At 44.8% G+C, this 19,071-nt stretch overlaps 2 protein-coding genes across 3 annotated transcripts; one reads left to right on the top strand and one right to left on the bottom strand.

The window, feature by feature from the left end:
* Positions 1-29: 29 nt before the first annotated feature.
* sdf2 (stromal cell-derived factor 2) lies at positions 30-4,645 on the bottom strand. The gene is made up of 3 exons (XM_035624857.2): positions 4,280-4,645; positions 2,725-2,921; positions 30-1,516 (listed from the first exon to the last, which is right to left on the bottom strand). Exons 1-3 carry the CDS (start codon positions 4,461-4,463, stop codon positions 1,217-1,219), a joined length of 681 nt encoding a protein of 226 aa, XP_035480750.1. The 5' UTR covers positions 4,464-4,645; the 3' UTR covers positions 30-1,216.
* A 165-nt stretch (positions 4,646-4,810) lies between these two features.
* Positions 4,811-18,864, top strand: supt6h (SPT6 homolog, histone chaperone and transcription elongation factor). Of its 2 annotated transcripts, none has more exons than XM_035624829.2 (37): positions 4,811-4,946; positions 6,271-6,381; positions 6,473-6,634; positions 7,419-7,492; positions 7,672-7,852; positions 7,998-8,079; positions 8,303-8,558; positions 8,698-8,799; positions 8,897-9,010; positions 9,090-9,179; positions 9,318-9,460; positions 9,552-9,697; positions 9,816-9,929; positions 10,072-10,352; positions 10,461-10,615; positions 10,962-11,157; positions 11,265-11,404; positions 11,570-11,687; positions 11,789-11,865; positions 11,981-12,116; positions 12,228-12,365; positions 12,614-12,781; positions 12,884-13,011; positions 13,152-13,359; positions 13,452-13,599; positions 13,690-13,832; positions 13,923-14,063; positions 14,239-14,434; positions 14,559-14,704; positions 14,818-14,910; positions 15,028-15,141; positions 15,268-15,392; positions 15,556-15,668; positions 15,758-15,835; positions 15,944-16,125; positions 16,340-16,632; positions 16,961-18,864. In XM_035624829.2, the coding sequence occupies exons 2-37, from the start codon at positions 6,282-6,284 to the stop codon at positions 17,151-17,153; spliced, it is 5,274 nt and encodes a 1,757-aa protein (XP_035480722.2). In that variant the 5' UTR covers positions 4,811-4,946; positions 6,271-6,281; the 3' UTR covers positions 17,154-18,864. The 2 variants fall into 2 exon arrangements, with proteins under 2 accessions (XP_035480722.2, XP_035480721.2); XM_035624828.2 differs by lacking the exon at positions 4,811-4,946 and adding an exon at positions 5,908-5,926.
* Positions 18,865-19,071: the final 207 nt, after the last annotated feature.

Raw genomic sequence — 19,071 nt, 5'->3', positions numbered from 1 at the left:
AAATCCAAAAATAAACACTGATACTGGTATGCATTAAAAAAATTATTTTAATATGAGGTATTCATTGCAAGTTTTTTGTTCGTATGAACCTCTGAAACAAAGAACACTTTCTCCCAGCGCAAACAGACAATCAACAGCATCCTGTTCAGAACACTACAGACAAAACTGCTTATTCTCTCGTGTCATTTAGTGCGACATTATTCATATGCTACACTGAATCTGACTTAAAGGGGGAAAAAAGTGATTTACCATAGTAACACTGCTTGTTTGAGAAGAATATGGCTTAAAAACACCATTAAAACACAAGAAAATTATCATGTTTCCAAAAGTTTCAAAGGCTCCACAATGTAACACCTAAAACTCTTTCTTAAAAACAAAAGGAAGGCACAAGCGCAACAATTTTTTTTTTGTCCAACAAAACACAACAGTCACTTGATGTACTGATCTGCGAAAGTTGCACTGCCTCCTGTATTGTAGCGTGACTGCAGATGGACGTTATTTCACAATAAATAACAGTTGAGAAGCCTTTATACAGTGAAACTGCATTTTAATACCTTTACGTCTTTGCGCACCAGTTAAGGCAAATTATAGAGTTATTCGAAATCGTGTCGTTTCGCAACTTGATCTCCAGAGAGTCAAAAGTGTTTCCAAATTCATCTCCACTGAACGTTTTGTATGTGGACATTTATTTCAAGAAACACCAGTGAAAGTCAGAGAGAGGCTGGTGAAATGAAGTTATTGTGCCCCGATCCATGACAGACTTTGGCACAGTCTCTTCAAAGGTCAGTCAAAGGTTAATAAGAGAGAAGAATGAAGCGAGAACAGGGGACGGAGATGCTTTTGGAGGCTGCTGGTACAGATGTAATTGGAGACAGGAGGTAGGAAGACAGACACTGGGGCTGAACAATACATTGAAATATTTTGAAATCGCAATATGGCCAAGTGCAAAATCCAAATTGCAAGAGTGTATGTTCACATAAATAAGTCAGTTGTTGAGACGCCTCAGGCTACAAACCATATTCTACAGATGTAAGAGATCAGGCTGGTTTTGGTATTTTCTGAGAAAATTGAATTCAAACATTCCCATTAAAATCATGACTAATATTGCAAAAATATCTGTGAAGACAGTTGCAATTCGATTTTCTTTCTTTGCATATTGTTCAGCCCTAGTAGACAGGGAGGAAGATGAGAAGAGACAGAAGAAGAGAAGTAAAGATCAGAACTCGGTGTGTGGGTGACTGTGGTCTTGGCTGCCTGCCGGGTTCTCGCTGGGCTTCATGAAGACGCCCTCCATGGCCTTCCACAGGCTGTGCTGGCTGGGGCCGGACATGGCGTGAACCTCCCTCTGACCGTGGATCGGCCGTCCGTACTGCTCCCCCGTCACCGACAGCAGTGCGTCGGTGGCCTTGTGGCGGAAGCGGACCGCCTCCTCGCGTTTCCACACGGATCCCCCACACTGGACTGTCCACTCGTCCAGGTGGTCCCCTTCCCCTTCCTCGCCAAAAGCACTCACCTCCTGTGGACGAATGAGAAAGAGATTAGAAGACAAGGAAGGGAGGTGAAGCAGAGGTACCTTGCGAGTTATGTTTTATGGTCATAGACATAAACAATACCTTTGCTTTCTACCTCCGCCAAGAAGGTTTTTGTTTATCACATTCTTGTTTTTTTTGGTTTTTTACTGTGACATTTTGACAGTTATCCCAGGGAATAATGAATGGACCTTGATTGAAATTAAGGGGACCGTTGGGCCTTGGTGTTGCGGTATGCGATCTCCTGAGTGCCATTCCAGTTTTTTAATCTTCTACGTTGCTTCAGTCCTTTACAGTTTTTTTCCACAGAGAGCCATTAGCTGACTTAAACTGTACTCCAATGGTAACAACTTTCAGAGACCGGATTTTAGACCAAGCCAGACGTCCCAACACATTAAACATTATACATTAGGACATTCTTGGTTTTGTCAAACACTCACACTCGTCACTGTGTGATTGTACAGTGATGGGCACCTTTTAGTCACCAGTGACACTGATATTTAAGAATCAGGCTTCTTGAGTAGATGAAAGAGGTCATACAGACTAAAGTGCATATTACACTGTTGTACAGGGATATGTATGTTAAATATTCCAGAATTAAAAATCAAATTTAATTAAAAACCTGTAATCAGTAAAGTGCCATGAAGCAGACCTGTTGATTTACATTGTCCACAAGCATCTGATACACCAGAGATGTGAAAGGACTTCTGTATAAACAGCAAACCAAAAGCCTGACAGTTGACAAGATCTTTCATCACGTCACGGTACACATCTTCCAACCCTATCACACTCTGGTGGTTTCACGCTTCCTCAAGTCTGGAAAGGTTTTTGCTGACCTGAGGCTGATCTCCCAGAGAGTTTGGCCCAGATTCTGAGGTGTAGAAGCTGCTGTCAACTCAATTTCACATCAAAATGTTGGTCTGGGTTTCACCAAATATCTAAGGCAACCTATTGGTACATCCCTGACTCCATTTTAGTAATATCACTGCAACCAATCTCTCTGTGACTTCAGCTCGGCAGGGTACTAGTGATTCATCGGACATTTCCCAAACATTCTCATAATCAGCTTTTTTAAAATTTGGGTTAGAAATGTCAACAAACACCACTAGATATCAACTTTCTTTCCCAACCTCTGCCGGGTGATATGTGGATGATGCTTTCCTCTCTCCACTGTGAGGAGTGTCACACCACCCACCTGGTTAGAGGACAATGGCGAGGTGAAGTAGTGGCTGTGCAGGTTTCGGCCTGTGTTGACGTGGGTGAGGCGGATCGTCTGCCCGCACTTCACCGGGGTACCCCGGAAGCAGAAGGCGTCACTGGTCCCACGAACACTCCAGTAGCTGTTACTGTCTTCCACCGCAGTGACCCCTGTTACGGACTGCTGCCCGCTACCTGTCTCACACAGATAAATACAAACAGTGGACACGAGGAACTATTCATAAGAGAACAGACCCTGACTTTGTACGTGTGCCTAGAATAGTTATTTAATTGACGAAAGAATTTTGGTGACTCATTCTGGTGGCTTCTTTGATCAAATCTGAATCTCTCCATTACAACTCTGTGTGGTATCTAATATTTATGACAACAGAGCCCCTGAGCATCACAAAGAAAAACCTTTGTAGATTTGGAAAAAATAATCGGTTGCTCTTGCTGCTGCTTAACACCTACATGCGTTCTTGTTCCTTAAGGTTTCTCTGGTGCCTTGAATTGGGGCGAATGCATCATGGGAGACTTGGACGTGTAAGCACATCATCCAAGTTTACGACTTACATAAAGGTTTCACAGTAGATTGTTTGCTGGTTGACTTGGACGGATTTGACTTGATGGTGTTTGGCGTTAGTTGGAGATATGACGCCACATAGATCTCTGCATCTTTCCAACATTTCCATCAATGACCACAGTGGTTAATAAGTCTCTCAGTTGTGTGTGATTTAAAGAGTGGACGGTTAGTGCAAACTGCGGTGAATGGTAAACCTCACCTACAATCGCCCAATCCTGCCAAGTCATTTTTTTTCTTTTTCTATATTTTCCATCCACTCTTCATAACTTCTTCTTTTTAATTATGTACTCTCTCACACACACACACACACACACACACACACACTCTCTCACACACTCACTCACTCACTCATATACACACACACACACACACACACATATATACACTCGCATACACTCTCACACACACTCACACACACACTAACACACACACACTCTCTCTCACACTCACTCACTCACTCATATACACACACACACACACATATACACTCGCATACACTCTCACACACACTCACACACACTCACACACACACTAACACACACACTCTCTCTCACACTCACTCACTCATTCATATACACACACACACACATGTACACTCGCATACACTCTCACACACTCACACACACACTAACACACACACACTCTCTCACACTCACTCACTCACTCATATACACACACACACACATATACACTCGCATACACTCTCACACACACACACATATACATACACTCACACACATATACACACTCACACACATATACATACACTCACACACATATACATACACTCACACACATATACATACACTCACACAAACTCACACACTCATATATACTTACTTACATACACACACACACACACACACACACACACTGTTGGTGTTTGTTAATGCTTAATAATAAGAATCATCATTATTGCAAACAATCGACAAGAGATTATTGTTATTGATGAGCGGTAGAGAGAACTCACCGGAGCCGTAGCGCACGTCGTGTGAGTGTAGTCTCACATTGTGCTTCAGGTTTAACAGTTTGACGACCGATCCGCATGTCACAAAGCTCAGCTCCGTGCCGAGTGACGGCCCGAATACAGCGGACACAAAGAGTAAGAGCGATGGTAGATGGCGCGGTAGAAAACCACAGTGTAATTCACCCATTCCTACAAAAAAAAAGAACCAAGCCGCCGACACTTCACTCAGATTTGTATTATTTGTGCTACGTCATTAAAGAGGTACACTATGCTCATATGAAGCCGGTGAGACAGCGCCCCCTGGCGACGCGGAGGGTCACTGTGTGAATCGCACCAGGGTTTGCAGTTAAACTTATTTTTATGTTTTTTCTGGCGTAGCGGCTAAATGTTTATATATTGATGACCATAATGACAATATCTCCGTTAAATATCAACGAGGCCGTCTTCATTTTGGTCGCTTCGTTTTGTGTAGGAGCCGGTGTGAAACCAACAGGGGGCGCCACCTCGCTGCTCAAAGGGTTGGAACGTTTCCTCTCCGCATCCCGGAATTGTCATCACGCCGCTTGCTCGCGGCCATTTTTTTTTTTATACAAGCGCAAGCTCCCCGAAACACAAAACAATCCCCTTATCAGTGTAAATATTTACGGGACATACCACCGCTGTGGGACGTGTAAGTTAAATTTCACCGTGGTCGGCTGTGATGTTTCGGTAGCTGTGCTTAGTCAGGAGCAGATAACCAGCTAACGATAATGCGGTTAGCTGTTGTTGTCGTTACAGCTAATGCTAGGCTAATGCACTGGTGTGCTAAAGCTTCATCTAACGCCTGCGGATTTGGCGAAGAGGCCTTGGTTTGTTTCGTCAGTGGTACAGTTGGTCCCGTCGTTATTTTACTGGCAGTTACGTCGCTTTGATGCACCATGTAGCTCAAAAGGGGAAAACGTGACAATCAAGCACCAGCTACCTAGCAAAAGGTGGCTCGCTAGCTCCCCTGCACCGCCAACCTTGGTGGTGCTGCTAGCTCACAGCTAGCGTCATTGGGCAGAGGTAGCTAATATAACCACAATGTTATTGAACGACATCCTATCAATTGATTTAAGATGTCGTACCGTTGCAGTGAAAGAAGGTCATGTCTGGTTGGTCCCCGTCGTGTGTTTGTTTGTGCGCGCGCGCATTGCGACATCGTTATGAAGTGTGTTATGTACTGATATTTAAACTGTGTGTTAAGGTGAAAACCACAACTATGCAGAATGTAACAATCAGTATGAATCATTATTGGTTTATTGGGGATTGACAGGTGAGTAGGCAACGATCGCTGCAGGGTGTCGAATCAGGACACTGAATCTGAGCTCAGGTGACAGTGCAGACAAAGGAGGGCTGCAGACTCCAGGTCTCGACTTTATTCTTGTTTATCTGGATGCAGTTAAGCAATGTCCATCACAGTGTGTGTGTGTGTGTGTCTGCCATAATGCAAAAGATGCGATTCTGCGAGGATTATCTACCTGTTATATGCGATGACGTCACGGTGCCTTTGAACTTTTGATCCGTGCATCAGCAGGGATTGTGTGACAGGATTTCAATTCAGTATTGTAATAAACATTGAAACCGTGCAACATATGGCTGCATTTGGTATACTCAGACACCTGCATAGAGGTATGGCCTTTTTTTAACCATCTGTGCTTTGTGCACATATTTATCTTAATAATATCAGTCAAGAATATACCTTATGTCGTAGCAAGAAAATATTGTAGATGTAAAAATTGTCTGTAGACGGACGGGAATGGTTGATTTTTTTCACGAGATCTTAAAGTTTGGAGAGACCGAATATGTTAGTCAATTTTAATCAGACATAAATTAAACGACGAATAATACAAATGTATTTTGGATTGGGATATTTCAAATGTAATCGTATAACGTTAATGAACACCTTGAACAAGCTTTTGAAGAAAATAGATAATAATGTAATTTTTCTTACAGTATTTTGACCTTTTTTTCAGGACCAGCAGTCATGTCAGACTTCATCGAGAGCGAGGCCGAGGAGTCAGAGGAGGAGTTTGAAGAGAAAGACCTGAAGCCTAAAAAAACCCAGAGGTTTTTGGAGGAAGATGGTAAGATGCGAAGCTTTTCATTTTGGTTGTGTGTGTTTTAGATATGTGGGTCGTGTGATGGTTGGACCTCTTATCTGTCATTTCTCAACAGATGAAGAGGAAGAAGAGAACACAGAGGACCAGGATGAGCAAGGAAATTTACGCGGACTCATTGATGATGGAGAGGAGGTGGAGGAGGAAGAAGCCCCGAAAAGTGGGAGTGGAGCAGGGAGCGACTCAGAGGAGGAAGTGAGGCATCGGCGTAAAAAGCGAAGTAAGTCCATCGGGTGTTTTTAAAGAACCAGTGGAGGATGTAACATGTCCTGCATAGTATATTTAAGCAATAGCTCACAACAGGCCGTGGTATATGCTCATTATACCACAGTTAAGGGGCGTTGTTCGGCCTGACGCAAAGTGGCCCGTACTGGGGAATGAGAGATCCCCAGTACGGTAGTGGCATAGTGCTGTGAAATAATGGTTATCTTAGACAAACAATTCAAGTGGTTATGGTCATTGGTTCTGGTCTGGATTTTGTACCCTGGTCTGAAAGAAATAGTAAACTGGCCCAATTATAAGTGTTTTCCAGGTATCTGATTTAGCAGGGATTTCCCACTATAAAACAATTAGTTATTGAGGTGCCAGTTCATGGCATATCGCCATTCTCTTATACTGCATTTGCTTGTTATCAGAGACAAAATACTTCGAATGGACCCATAGATCCTAAAAATATATGTGGCATCTGTTGGGCAGGAAAAACAGCAGCTGTTGCCTTTTTTTTTCCTCTGCTTTCTGCCCCATTATATTGTGGAGCCAGATGCTGTCATGTATTGGTTGTATTAACCTGAGATGATGGTACTTGATGTTAGTGCTCTGCCGGCGTGGTATATAATCCTCTATAATTTATCTTTTGTTATTATCAAAGGAAGTAACTGTGTTATTTCCCCCTTAGCAGTTGTACAGCCTAGAAATATTGACTTTGGTATATAGGTCCAAAAACCTGGTAGAAATGCAACATGTTTTTGAGCTATTTCCTCTGACTGAGAATCTCCTTTTTGCAGATTATGACGACTACCTGGATGATGATGATCTCGACCTTATTGAGGAAAACTTAGGTGTTAAAGTGAAGAGAAGGGTGAGAATAATTTTTCATTGCTATTTTCTATGTGTAATTACAATTTCAACCGTGCAGTTACAACTTGACCTTTAGCCTCTCACATTACACCTGACTTCCGTAATTTTCCTGTCAATTTTGTTCACTGGAAAATGTTTAAGCTAGCTGTGCTCTAATGCTGCAACTGTCTCGCGTCACAGAAGAAAAAATATGACCGTGTAAAAACCCTGGACGATGATGAAGATGACGATGATGAGAAGGACATGATCGCAGATGAGATCTTTCATGGGGATGCAGAGGGGGAGCTGGAGGAAGGAGAGGCTGTGGACGAGCCTCTCCAACATGTAGACGATGACGAAGAAGGAGAGGACGAGGAGTCAGGTAGGCCAGAATGTTTTTTAGATTTTATAAAAATGATTAAAAAAAATTTAAAAAAGAGAAGTCATTGCAACTAGGTCTTACTCAGTGATTTATATGTTTTAGTATAAAATGGATTTGTTTTGAAATTTTTTCTCTTGTTTCACAGATATAGATGATTTTATTGTGGATGACGATGGCCAGCCCATCACTAAAAAGAGAGGCAAGAAGTTCTCAGGATACACAGATGCGTAAGTGTTGTAGTTTATACAGTAAATATACTTGTGTATGTGGGACAAGAAGCTTGTTTCTTTACCACCATTTTTCTTCTTTTCTCTTATTTTTGTTATATATACATTAAATGATCTACTAATATGGAAATGTCAGAAAACAATAAGATAATAAACCGTAAACAGGAAATTGCTTCAGGATAGGATTGAAGACAAATGCATAATCACCACCATTTCTCTTCAGAGCCCTCCAGGAGGCCCAGGAGATTTTCGGTGGTGACTTCGACTTTGCCGACTTTGACGCAGACGCCTATGACCAGGGTGAGGAGGAGGAAGAGGACCAGGATGAGGAGGGCTGGGACCGGCCTAAGAAACAGACTAAAAGGAGGCAGGGGCGGAAGAGCATCTTTGAGATTTACGAGCCCAGTGAACTGGAAAGTAGTCACATGACCGACCAGGACAATGAGATCCGCACTACAGACATGCCCGAGAGGTTCCAGGTGTGTGTGTGTTTGTTAATCTGTGTTATTAATGCTTGTCATGTTTATTCACTATTGTTACATTTTGAACTTTTGGATTTGTGTATTCAGTTCTTCTGCCCTGTTGCCTGTCTTGTTGACTCTGTCGTTCACCTTGTAGCTACGATCCATCCCAGTTAAACCTGCTGAGGACGATGAGCTTGAGGAGGAAGCCGAATGGATCTTCAGACATGGCTTCTCCACTCTTACTATATCGATGCAGGTACGACCTTTGCCACAACACAAAAACATGCCAAAAAAATATCATGTAGATCCATCCCGTTAATCATTTTACAACTTTCTTTTGTGATCTTGAATAGGAGAGCACAGATTATCTCGATAGGGGGACAACCACAAACTTCAGCAGGAAAGGGCCGAGCACTATTGCAAAGATCAAAGAGGCCCTGAACTTCATGAGGAATCAACAGTTTGAGGTATAGTACACCTTCCTTCATCTGTTTTGTCCAATGTCAATCTTCAAGCCATTAACAATGTGTCCATTCTATTGTTCAGGTTCCATTCATAGCTTTTTACAGGAAAGAATATGTGGAGCCAGAGTTAAACATCAACGACCTTTGGAAGGTCTGGCAGTGGGATGAAAAGGTAGAGTTTGTATTTTTTTCTCAAGATAAATAGATAACAGACAAACAAATGTTACCGGTAAGGGTGAACGACTGAATCATCTGAGTACATGCACTTTCTGGTTCCCTGACTTGCACATTTTCATCCTCCACCCCACAGTGGACTCAACTGAAGACCCGGAAGCAGAATCTGACCCGTCTGTTTCAGAAGATGCAGTCCTACCAATTTGAGCAGATCTCTGCTGATCCCGACAAACCTTTGGCTGACGGCATCCGTCCTCTGGACACTTCCGATATGGAGAGGTCTGCCATGATGAGACTTGAGAGCAGTAAAGTTCACATGGTGGATGACGATTAACAATGTTCACTCATTCAAATATGTTCTCTTCTCTAGGCTGAAAGATGTGCAGACTCTTGAAGAGCTGGGGGATGTGTATAACCACTTTCTGCTCTACTACGGCCGAGACATCCCCAAGATGCAGAATGCTGCCAAGACCAGCAAGAAGAGGCTCAAGAAGATCAAGGAAGTGACAGAGGATGGTGAGATGGATGTGTCTGAATTGACTGCTTCATTAGATGATGATGATGATGATGGACAGATCCTCCAGAAGTCTTCAGATGTAATTGAAACACCTTTATTGATGGCCTGTCTTCATAGGTGAAGAAGAGGAATTGGAGGTAGAGGAAGAAGAAGAACAACAACAGAAAGGACCTGACCTCAAGCTGGCGTCTCGGAGGGATATGTACAGCATCTGTCAGAGCGTAGGACTCGGTTAGTCTCATTTTTTTACTTTGCACACAATCTCAGAGATTTTTAATCATCAGCCACAATAGTTTCATCCCTTGGACTGAGAATATGTGTGGTAGAGCCCGCCCTGTCTAATGCCTGCACTTCAACATCTTTTTTTGTTCAGATGGCTTGGCCAAAAAGTTTGGGTTAACTCCAGAGCAGTTTGGAGAAAATCTGAGAGACAGTTACCAGCGTCACGAGACAGAGCAGTTCCCCGCCGAGCCCGTGGAACTGGCCAAAGATTATGTTTGCAGTCAGTTCACCACCCCGGAGACGGTGCTGGAAGGAACCAGGTACATGGTGGCCATGCAGATCGCTCGGGAACCTCTGGTCAGACATGTTCTGAGGCAGACCTTTCAGGAGAGGGCTAAGATCAACATCAAACCGACAAAGAAGGGCAAAAAGGTACGAGTACATTTAACATTTGGAGAAAAAAAAATTCAGCAGAAAGTTTTCTGAACTTGCAGAATGTGTCGTTCTAACCCGACTTTGCCATTTGTCTACTTTCTGCAGGAGATAGACGAGGCTCATTTTGCCTACTCCTTCAAGTATCTTAAGAACAAGGCGGTTAAAGAGCTGAATGGGGATCAGTTCTTGAAGATGTGCCTGGCAGAAGAAGAGGGGCTGCTCTCCATTGACATCTGTATAGACCTTATCGGGGTCAAAGGGTAAGTACGGTGACTATACAAACAAAAACTGAAATAGAGGAAGATATGGCAAGTCTGCATCAGATCAGAGGCAGACAAACTATTGAGCAGAATGACAAGTCAACACCAAGCTCAGGAAACTGATATGACAAAAACTGTTTTTAGAATCTGTAGAAATGTAACTTGGATGCCGGCAGAAAAGAGGGATGATAAGTAGGTTATGTCCCCTGAGTTTAATGTCTTGAAATTTTAAAATGCTGCTTGAGTTTTTATCCACATCCCTGCCAGTAGAGTGGGGGGCTTTTAAAAGTATGACGAATAGTATTCATTTATGTTTCTTGCTTCTCTCTTTGTCTTTTCTCCTCAGGTATGCTGGGGACCAAACGTACTTTGATGAGATCAAACAGTTCTACTACAGGGACGAGTTCAGTCACCAGGTGCAGGAGTGGAACAGGCAGCGAACCTTAGCCATAGAGAGAGCGCTCACCCAGTTCCTCTACCCCCAGATGGCCAAGGAGCTCAAGAGCAAACTGATCGCTGAGGCCAAAGAGAGCATTGTCAGGGTAATGATTTACATGTCTCCCTCTATTGCACTACTACTTTTTCATATTAGTTTTTTTTCTTAAAACTCAGCATGAACTCTGTTGGTGGCCCTCTCTCTTTTTTGCAGTCCTGCTGTCGCCGGTTGTACAACTGGCTCAAGGTGTCTCCGTACAGGCCAGATCAGCAGGTGGAGGAAGACGACGATCTGATGGATGAGAGTCAGGGCAAAGGCATTCGGGTACTGGGTGTAGCCTATGCACCCAGCAGGTATGGACCCCACGTTTCCCCCCCATATGTATTAGTACTGCAACTTGAATTGTTTGTATTAACAACAGAAAGATACACTGCACGTGTAAAGCCCAGGCGATGTTTGCTGCATAATTGATACCGTTATGTAACAGTGTAGTTTTGACACACACTTTGCTCCGACAGAGATACGCCAGTTTTCTGTGCTCTGATCAATGGGGAAGGAGAGGTGGTTGACTTCCTGCGTCTGCCCTACTTCATGAAGAGGAGGAATGCCTTCAGGGAGGATGATAGAGAGAAGAAGGTACAAGCAGAGAATCCATGCTCCTCCGATTTTAGGAAAACGTGTCAACGGAAACTTAATTCACTCTTTTGTCTGTGTCCATGTGTATGTCACATCCTCAGGCGCACGACATTGAAACTCTCAAGAAGTTTCTGTCCAGCAAGAAGCCTCATGTGGTCGCGGTTGCCGGAGAAAACCGGTAAATAATTGTTTAGTCTTTAATATGTGCTATGAAACTTCACGTGTACTTTAGGAAGAACATTTATAAAAAAAGAGGCAAGAGTGTTAATGTTAAATATTCCATGTGTATGCAGAGACGCCCAAATGATCATGGAGGACATTAAGAGGACCATCAGCGAGCTTGAGCAGGAGTCCTCTCTGCCTGCGGTGGGAGTGGAGCTTGTTGACAATGAATTGGCCACATTGTACATGAACAGCAAGAAGTCCGAGGTAAACACGTGACCATATCATCGTATTTTTCAGATGTGGCACAATTTTCTCTTTACCAATGTTATTTGTTTTGTTTTTTGCCCTGACCCTCTTCCTCTTCTTTCTCTGCAGGTTGATTTCAGGGATTACCCCCCCTTGCTGCGACAGGCTGTGTCGATAGCCAGAAAGATCCAGGATCCTCTGGTGGAGTACGCTCAGGTCTGCAGCAGCGACGAAGATATCCTCTGCCTCAAACTTCACCCGCTGCAGGTGAGAGATGACGAGCATCTGCATTTATTTCTGTATGTTGTCGAAGTGTAGTTTTTACGGCTTTACTTTTTTTTTGTGTAATGGTCTTAATTTTTCAGGGTTGTTGTTTATTTGCCTAGAGGTGTTTTTTTCATGACACAGACCCATGACGTAGTGAAAGCTAATAATTTGCTACAAGTTTTAATTTCTCAAGAAACTACCTGTTAATAACTGCTATCAAAGTGATTAAATCTCACTTCTTTTCTTAGGAACAAGTGGTGAAGGAGGATTTGCTCTCGGCTCTTTACTGTGAATACATAAACCGCGTCAACGAGGTCGGAGTGGACGTGAACAGGGCGATCGCCCATCCTCACACTCAGAGCCTGGTGCAGTACGTCTGCGGTCTGGGACCAAGGAAGGGCTCCCACCTCCTCAAGGTTAGCATGTGTGCTAGCATTCAGGTCTCGTGTGTCACATCTCAGTGAATACTGCCTGCGTCAGCTGACCTGGTGACTGATGTGGACCCTGTCTTTGTGCAGATCCTGAAGCAGAACAACACCCGTCTGGAAAACAGAACCCAGCTGGTCACGATGTGTCACATGGGACCCAAGGTTTTCATCAACTGTGCTGGTTTCATCAAGATCGACACTGCATCACTTGGAGACAGGTTGGTATCTTGCTCAGACCATTTACTTTCTCATGGTGCTTGATCCCCCAATGTCAGACAAATCGGTGTGATCTATCGTTCATTTAGCCTTTGGTGGGGTAAATTCAAGTTTCTTTCGTATCTCAACCCTTTCCGCACAGTACGGACTCCTACATCGAGGTGCTGGATGGGTCTCGTGTCCACCCCGAGACGTACGAGTGGGCTCGTAAGATGGCCGTGGACGCCCTCGAGTACGACGAGTCAGCAGAAGACGCTAACCCGGCCGGCGCTCTGGAGGAAATCTTGGAAAATCCAGAGCGTCTCAAAGATCTGGACCTGGATGCCTTCGCCGAAGAGCTGGAGAGACAGGTCAGCCAGACACCACTGTATATGTCAGGAGCCTGCGAAGCCCTGGTTCACATCCACTCACAAAGGGTTTCCTGTGTGCTCCGTCCCCGCAGGGTTACGGCAACAAGGGAATCACTCTTTATGATATCCGTGCAGAGCTGAGCTGCAGGTACAAAGACCTGAGAGTTCCCTACAGAATCCCCAACACTGAGGAGGTCTTCAACCTGCTCACCAAGGAGACTCCAGAGACCTTTTATATCGGTAATACACGCTGCACTGAAAGTCCTTGTCCTAGTCTATTAGCTCTACAGGCTGGTGTGCTGAATGCATTTTTTCCTCCTTTTCTTCCAGGTAAGCTGATCACGAGTATTGTGACTGGTATCGCTCACCGGCGGCCTCAGGGCGAGAGCTATGACCAGGCCATACGTAACGATTCTACAGGTCTGTGGCAGTGTCCCTTCTGCCAGCAGGACAACTTCCCTGAGCTCAGCGAGGTACCACACACCAGACTTTAGAAAACAGAACACCAGATATTAGAAAGCAGCTGATTCTGACATCTTTTTTGATTCGCTTCTCTGCTTTAGGTGTGGAATCACTTTGACAGTGGTTCGTGTCCAGGTCAGGCCATTGGGGTGCGGAGCAGATTAGATAATGGTGTCCAGGGTTTTATTCCCACCAAGTTTCTAAGTGACAAAGTGGTCAAACACCCCGAGGAGAGGGTCAAGGTGTGGCATTGTTCCTTTTATTTTAATTTTTTCCTTTTGTTACTCCCACCTGCAAAAATCTATGAAAGATCTGCGATAAATTGTGCCTCATATCTGTCCACCCTGTTTCCAGTTTTCTGTCATCGAAGCACCGGTGTAACACTTGATTTGTTCCCCTTCCCGCTCCTGCTCTCAGGTGGGCATGACAGTCCACTGCCGCATCATGAAAATCGACATTGAGAAATTCAGCGTTGACCTCACATGCCGCACGTCGGATTTGATGGACAAGGCCAATGAGTGGAAGCTCCCCAAGGACAGCTACTACGACTTTGACACAGAGACTGAAGACCAAAAGCTTGACGAGGACCTCAAAAAGAAACAACAGCGAACACGTACGTATAGCAAGTTAATGAAGGCCATTTGAATTGAAATAAATACTAAAACTAATACATTGTGAATCATTTTTTATCTTTGTTTACCCTTTAATATGTATTACATTCTCTCTTGTCTCCCCAGCGTATATAAAGCGTGTGATTGCCCACCCCAACTTCCACAATATCAGTTTCAACCAGGCAGAGAAGATGATGGAGACGCTGGATCAGGGAGACTTGATCATCAGGCCGAGCAGCAAGGGAGAGAACCACCTCACCGTCACCTGGAAAGTAAGAAACCGACGGGGAGTGTTGCAGTAGGGTGATGGAGGGTAAAATTAACAGGGTAACAAAAGATAGTTGAGAAAAATTTTGTATTCCCGTCTGACTCTGATGTTCCCTAGGTGGCTGACGGGATCTACCAGCACGTGGACGTGAGAGAGGAGGGCAAAGAGAATGCATTCAGCTTAGGGCACACGCTCTGGATCAACAGTGAGGTAAACACTTATCTCCTCGTTTGATGCATTTTGTTCTGCAGAACCTCTGTAGTGAAACATCAGCGGTTTGACTGCTGCTGCTGCTTTTTCTTAAGGAGTGTCTCTTGTTCTCTGCAGGAATTTGAAGATCTGGATGAAATCACCGCTCGGTACATTCAGCCAATGGCATCGTTTGCCCGAGATCTGCTGGGACATAAGTACTTCCAGGAGTGCCACGGGGGAAGCAAGGAGGTATATACTGATTTACTGTGCTTTATATTCTGTAGTTATTTTAAATATCATTCCTACGGTGGGAAACATAACTCCATAACTGCACCTCTCATACCCCGTATCTTCCTTTTGTTCTCGCTTTGAAAGAAAATGGAGGAGTTGCTGGTCAGGACAAAGAGGGAGAAGCCAACTTTCATTCCTTATTTTATTTCGTCCTGCAAAGAGCTGCCCGGAAAGTTCATACTGGGCTACCAGCCTCGCGGAAAACCACGGTGAGCACAAATTGTTTTTGTCTCCTCTGTTTTCTCTTCCACGCAGCTGGTCCTATACCAAGACATTTTTTTGTTAGACACTTACAGGCTCGATTGTCAAGAAGATTTATTTTACAGACCTGTAGAAAAAAAATCTCATCATGCCATTGTTTTTTTTCCTCAGGGTTGAGTATGTGACCATCACCCCAGATGGCTTCCGCTACCGCTCACAGATATTTCCCACAGTAAACGGACTGTTCCGTTGGTTTAAGGACCATTACCAGGAGCCTGTACCGGGTATGGCTGCACTGCACATATTGTTTGTGGTGGTAATATTACAGCAGTTGGAACATATGTAATCGAATATTTTCTCCCCTTTCGAAAAGGCATCACTCCGAGCAACAGCAGCCGAACAAGAACTCCTGCCTCCCTGAACGCCACCCCAGCCAATATCAACATCGCAGGTGCGCCCCCCCACCCCCCTCTCTTTCTCTCATCCACTCACACATCTTCATTTTCATTATGTGCGAAATTATCATCCTTTTTTTTAACTACTTCCCCCCCCCCCCCAGACTTGACGCGAGCTGTCAACGCCCTCCCACGCAACATGACCTCACAGATGTTCAGTGCCATCGCTGCGGTCACTGGCCAGGGCCAGAACCCCAACACCACACCCGCACAGTGGGGCTCCAGCCAGTACGGCTATGGAGGCAGCACAGGAGGAGGAGGAGGGGGGAGCTCCTCTGCTTATCACGTGAGTGCAGCTTTTAACATACACAACTGCTGTGGAAGGGAAAAGGTTGTTTTTGAGACATTGGCCGCTCCCAGTAGCACACAACGAACATTCAGTTAAGCTTTAAATGAATTTTAGGATCCAGATACATTGGATCTTTTGAATTTATACTGAATTTCTAGAGGCACATTCATCACCAATACTTCTTCCTCCTCCTCCTCCTCCTCCACTGCAGGTGTTCGCCACACCACAGCAGCCCATCGCCACGCCCCTGATGACACCCAGCTACTCCTACACCACGCCGAGCCAGCAAGCCCTGGGCACGCCGCAGTACCCCAGCTCCACCCCGCAATCCTCGCACTCTCACACGCACGCCCACCCGCACATGCCACCACATCACAGCCACCACAGCCATCACGGCAGCCAACCCGGCCACTCGTCCGGCACGCCGTCATCCTCCACCTCATCATCCAGAGGACGGACGCCACAGCAGCAGCAGCCGCAGCCGCAGCCACCGCAGCCGCCAAAGTGAGTAAAGGGGGGTTGTAAATATCTGTGGGTGGTGACCTTGTGTGTCCTGAAGAAGCATCCTGTTTTAATCATGTCTGTGTGATTGCTCCTCTGGACTCCCAGGTGTTATTGTTTTATGTAGATAAGATTTGACAATTTCTGCAGAAATGTCCTCCAAGTCAGAATACTCAATGTCCATTTGACCACATGCAACTCCACAAATCACCCGGTCTCGTTGAACGACAGTTTTTTCTGCCTGTAGATGGCGCTACACCCACAATCACTCCGTCCTTCAAAACTAACAACTGAAACACCTCCCTCTCTCTCTCTTTTCCTTCCCCCGCAGGGCAAGCGGAAGCAACGCCTCCGCAGTGGACTGGGGCAAAATGGCGGAGCAGTGGCTGAAGGAGAAAGAGGCGGAGGGGCGGAAGAAGACCCCGAGGATGACGCCGCGGCCGTCGCCCAGCCCCATGATCGAGAGCACGCCCATGTCCATCGCCGGAGACGCCACGCCTCTGCTGGATGAGATGGACCGATAGGACACGGAGGGGGGAGTCGCCCCATTACCCCCATTTCCCCTTCCCCTCTTCATCCTCTGTACTTCTGCTTCATCTGGATAACTTCTTTCCCACTACGCATCAGCCCTTTTAACCAGCTGACCACTAGTTGGAATCCATTTGAATGTCCAATCATGTTCTCGTCACCTCTTGATCTTGTATCTGCAGTTCATCACTCTGCTCTGATCCATCCTCGTGTCCTCCTCCCGTCTGCCCCCTCCTCACCTCCTCACCTCCAGCCAGCTGCTCTGGCTGCATAGTATTTTGTATTGTCAGAACAACACTGTATATGTCTCACAGACAAAAAAAACAAAAAACAAACTTGAAATATCGGACAGCAGTTGCATATAGGATATGGACCTAAACAGACTTTGTCAGACGAGCTGTCCTGCTATCTTTATTTTTTATTTTTGTTTGCAATTGGCTATTAGTTTGATCCGTGAGTGGTTTTGACGGAGAAGCACGGTTCCGGAATCCACCGTTCCTTCTCTTTCGTGATTGGATGGTGGATTTGTGCAAACGGTTGCCAAAAAAAGAGCGCTTTGCCAAGCCAAATTTTTTTTGTCTCTGGAATGCGTCGTGATCAATAAAGACCGTTGTTTTTTTGTCATCTTTGAAACTTAAAGCCTCTGCTCTTCACATCTCTCAAAGCAAAACACACGCGTGACCGTACAGACACGCAAACGCTGAGTGTCTCAAGCGCGAGTTGTCACTCGTCGTTTCCAACCACACGCTGTGTTATGATCAGCGGATGTATTCTGTAGATAGCCTCTATCGCCTCTATGTATTGTTTGACCTAATAGTTTGCGGATACTTTCCGCGTGCTAAGCTCGAACTGAGGCTTTCGATGACTTAAACGTGCATGTATTGGAGACGGTGTCGGAGGAAGTTAATTATAATAACAATATCCTGAGTAAAAAAGTAAAACATTCTTGATATGGCTGGTTTTCCAAGTGCGAGGTACCTCGCCATGTCAAACAAGCATCAATGGCAGTTTGACAGACTCGAAACTTTTATGTGTACTCAGATTTGAATCTCTTTTATCCTAAACGTTTGCGGTCGGGCGAGCATTTCATTTTGTGACATTGGGTTATGATGTTCGCCACCCAGAAGGGTGGGATCTCCTCGTACGCTTCCACTGTGTCCGGCACGGTGTCACTTCTCCGGCTGAATGTCGACAAGCGAGTTGAAAGTGTTTCCGCAGCACCAACAGTAAAATGACGTTTTGAGTGGACGAGCTCGTTTGTCTGACTGCAGCTCTATCAGATAAATATACTTTCAAACTTCCTCCTGTGTTTATATTCTAACTGTATAGTAGTCTGAGCTGCACGCAAACAATTTCAGTTGAGTGAATTTACTGCTGTTAAAAACACATGGTGTCTCTTTCTGTGATTGCCCCGCGGCAGTTTGCATCCCTTTTGACTTGTGCATTCAGTTGCAGAATTCAATGGTGTGCTTCATTTTGCAGTGTGCACCAAAAAAAAAGGAACATAGTACCATAATATGCATATTGTTTCAAATAATGTTTTTAGTTTTTCTTCTTGGTTTTACGTCTCTTGCCAGATTTAGATGTCACATCTTTCTAAATGAAGTTGTGATTGGTCGTCGGTGGTGGAGGGCGGGAGGATGTCTCTAGGCACTGCTGACGACCTTTTCTACCTGTGATCCCTTTAATAAAAGTGTTCATATTAAACCCAACGTCTTGTCCATGCTAACTGGGGGAAGACATAGTGGCGATGATGTAGACATGTGACGCACAGCACGTCTGTTGTGTTTGTGTTCTGGATTTCCTTCACGGCAGAAATATCATTAGCAAAGGGGGAACAGAATGTGAAGAATTTTTCCAACCTTTCTTTACACTTATCTCGCTTTGGGATTTGAAAATTACAACACGGGGACA

Source organism: Scophthalmus maximus, chromosome 2 (assembly GCF_022379125.1).
Source record: "Scophthalmus maximus strain ysfricsl-2021 chromosome 2, ASM2237912v1, whole genome shotgun sequence".
Classification (NCBI taxonomy): domain Eukaryota; kingdom Metazoa; phylum Chordata; class Actinopteri; order Pleuronectiformes; family Scophthalmidae; genus Scophthalmus; species Scophthalmus maximus.
Note: the sequence above shows the minus strand (reverse complement) of the source record. Positions and strands in the feature narration are given on the sequence as shown.

What these genes read in the sequence shown, in the direction of transcription:
- sdf2 (XM_035624857.2), bottom strand. Translation starts at nt 4,463, where the DNA reads ATGGGTGAATTACACTGTGGTTTTCTACCGCGCCATCTACCATCGCTC. An exon ending in CGACGTGCGCTACGGCTCCG is followed by an intron (nt 2,922 to 4,279) that starts GTGAGTTCTCTC and finishes TGTGTGAGACAG; the next exon opens with GTAGCGGGCAGCAGTCCGTA. An exon ending in CGCCATTGTCCTCTAACCAG is followed by an intron (nt 1,517 to 2,724) that starts GTGGGTGGTGTG and finishes ATTCGTCCACAG; the next exon opens with GAGGTGAGTGCTTTTGGCGA.
- supt6h (XM_035624829.2), top strand. Translation starts at nt 6,282, where the DNA reads ATGTCAGACTTCATCGAGAGCGAGGCCGAGGAGTCAGAGGAGGAGTTT. An exon ending in TTCTCAGGATACACAGATGC is followed by an intron (nt 8,080 to 8,302) that starts GTAAGTGTTGTA and finishes ATTTCTCTTCAG; the next exon opens with AGCCCTCCAGGAGGCCCAGG. An exon ending in CAGCCTCGCGGAAAACCACG is followed by an intron (nt 15,393 to 15,555) that starts GTGAGCACAAAT and finishes TTTTTTCCTCAG; the next exon opens with GGTTGAGTATGTGACCATCA.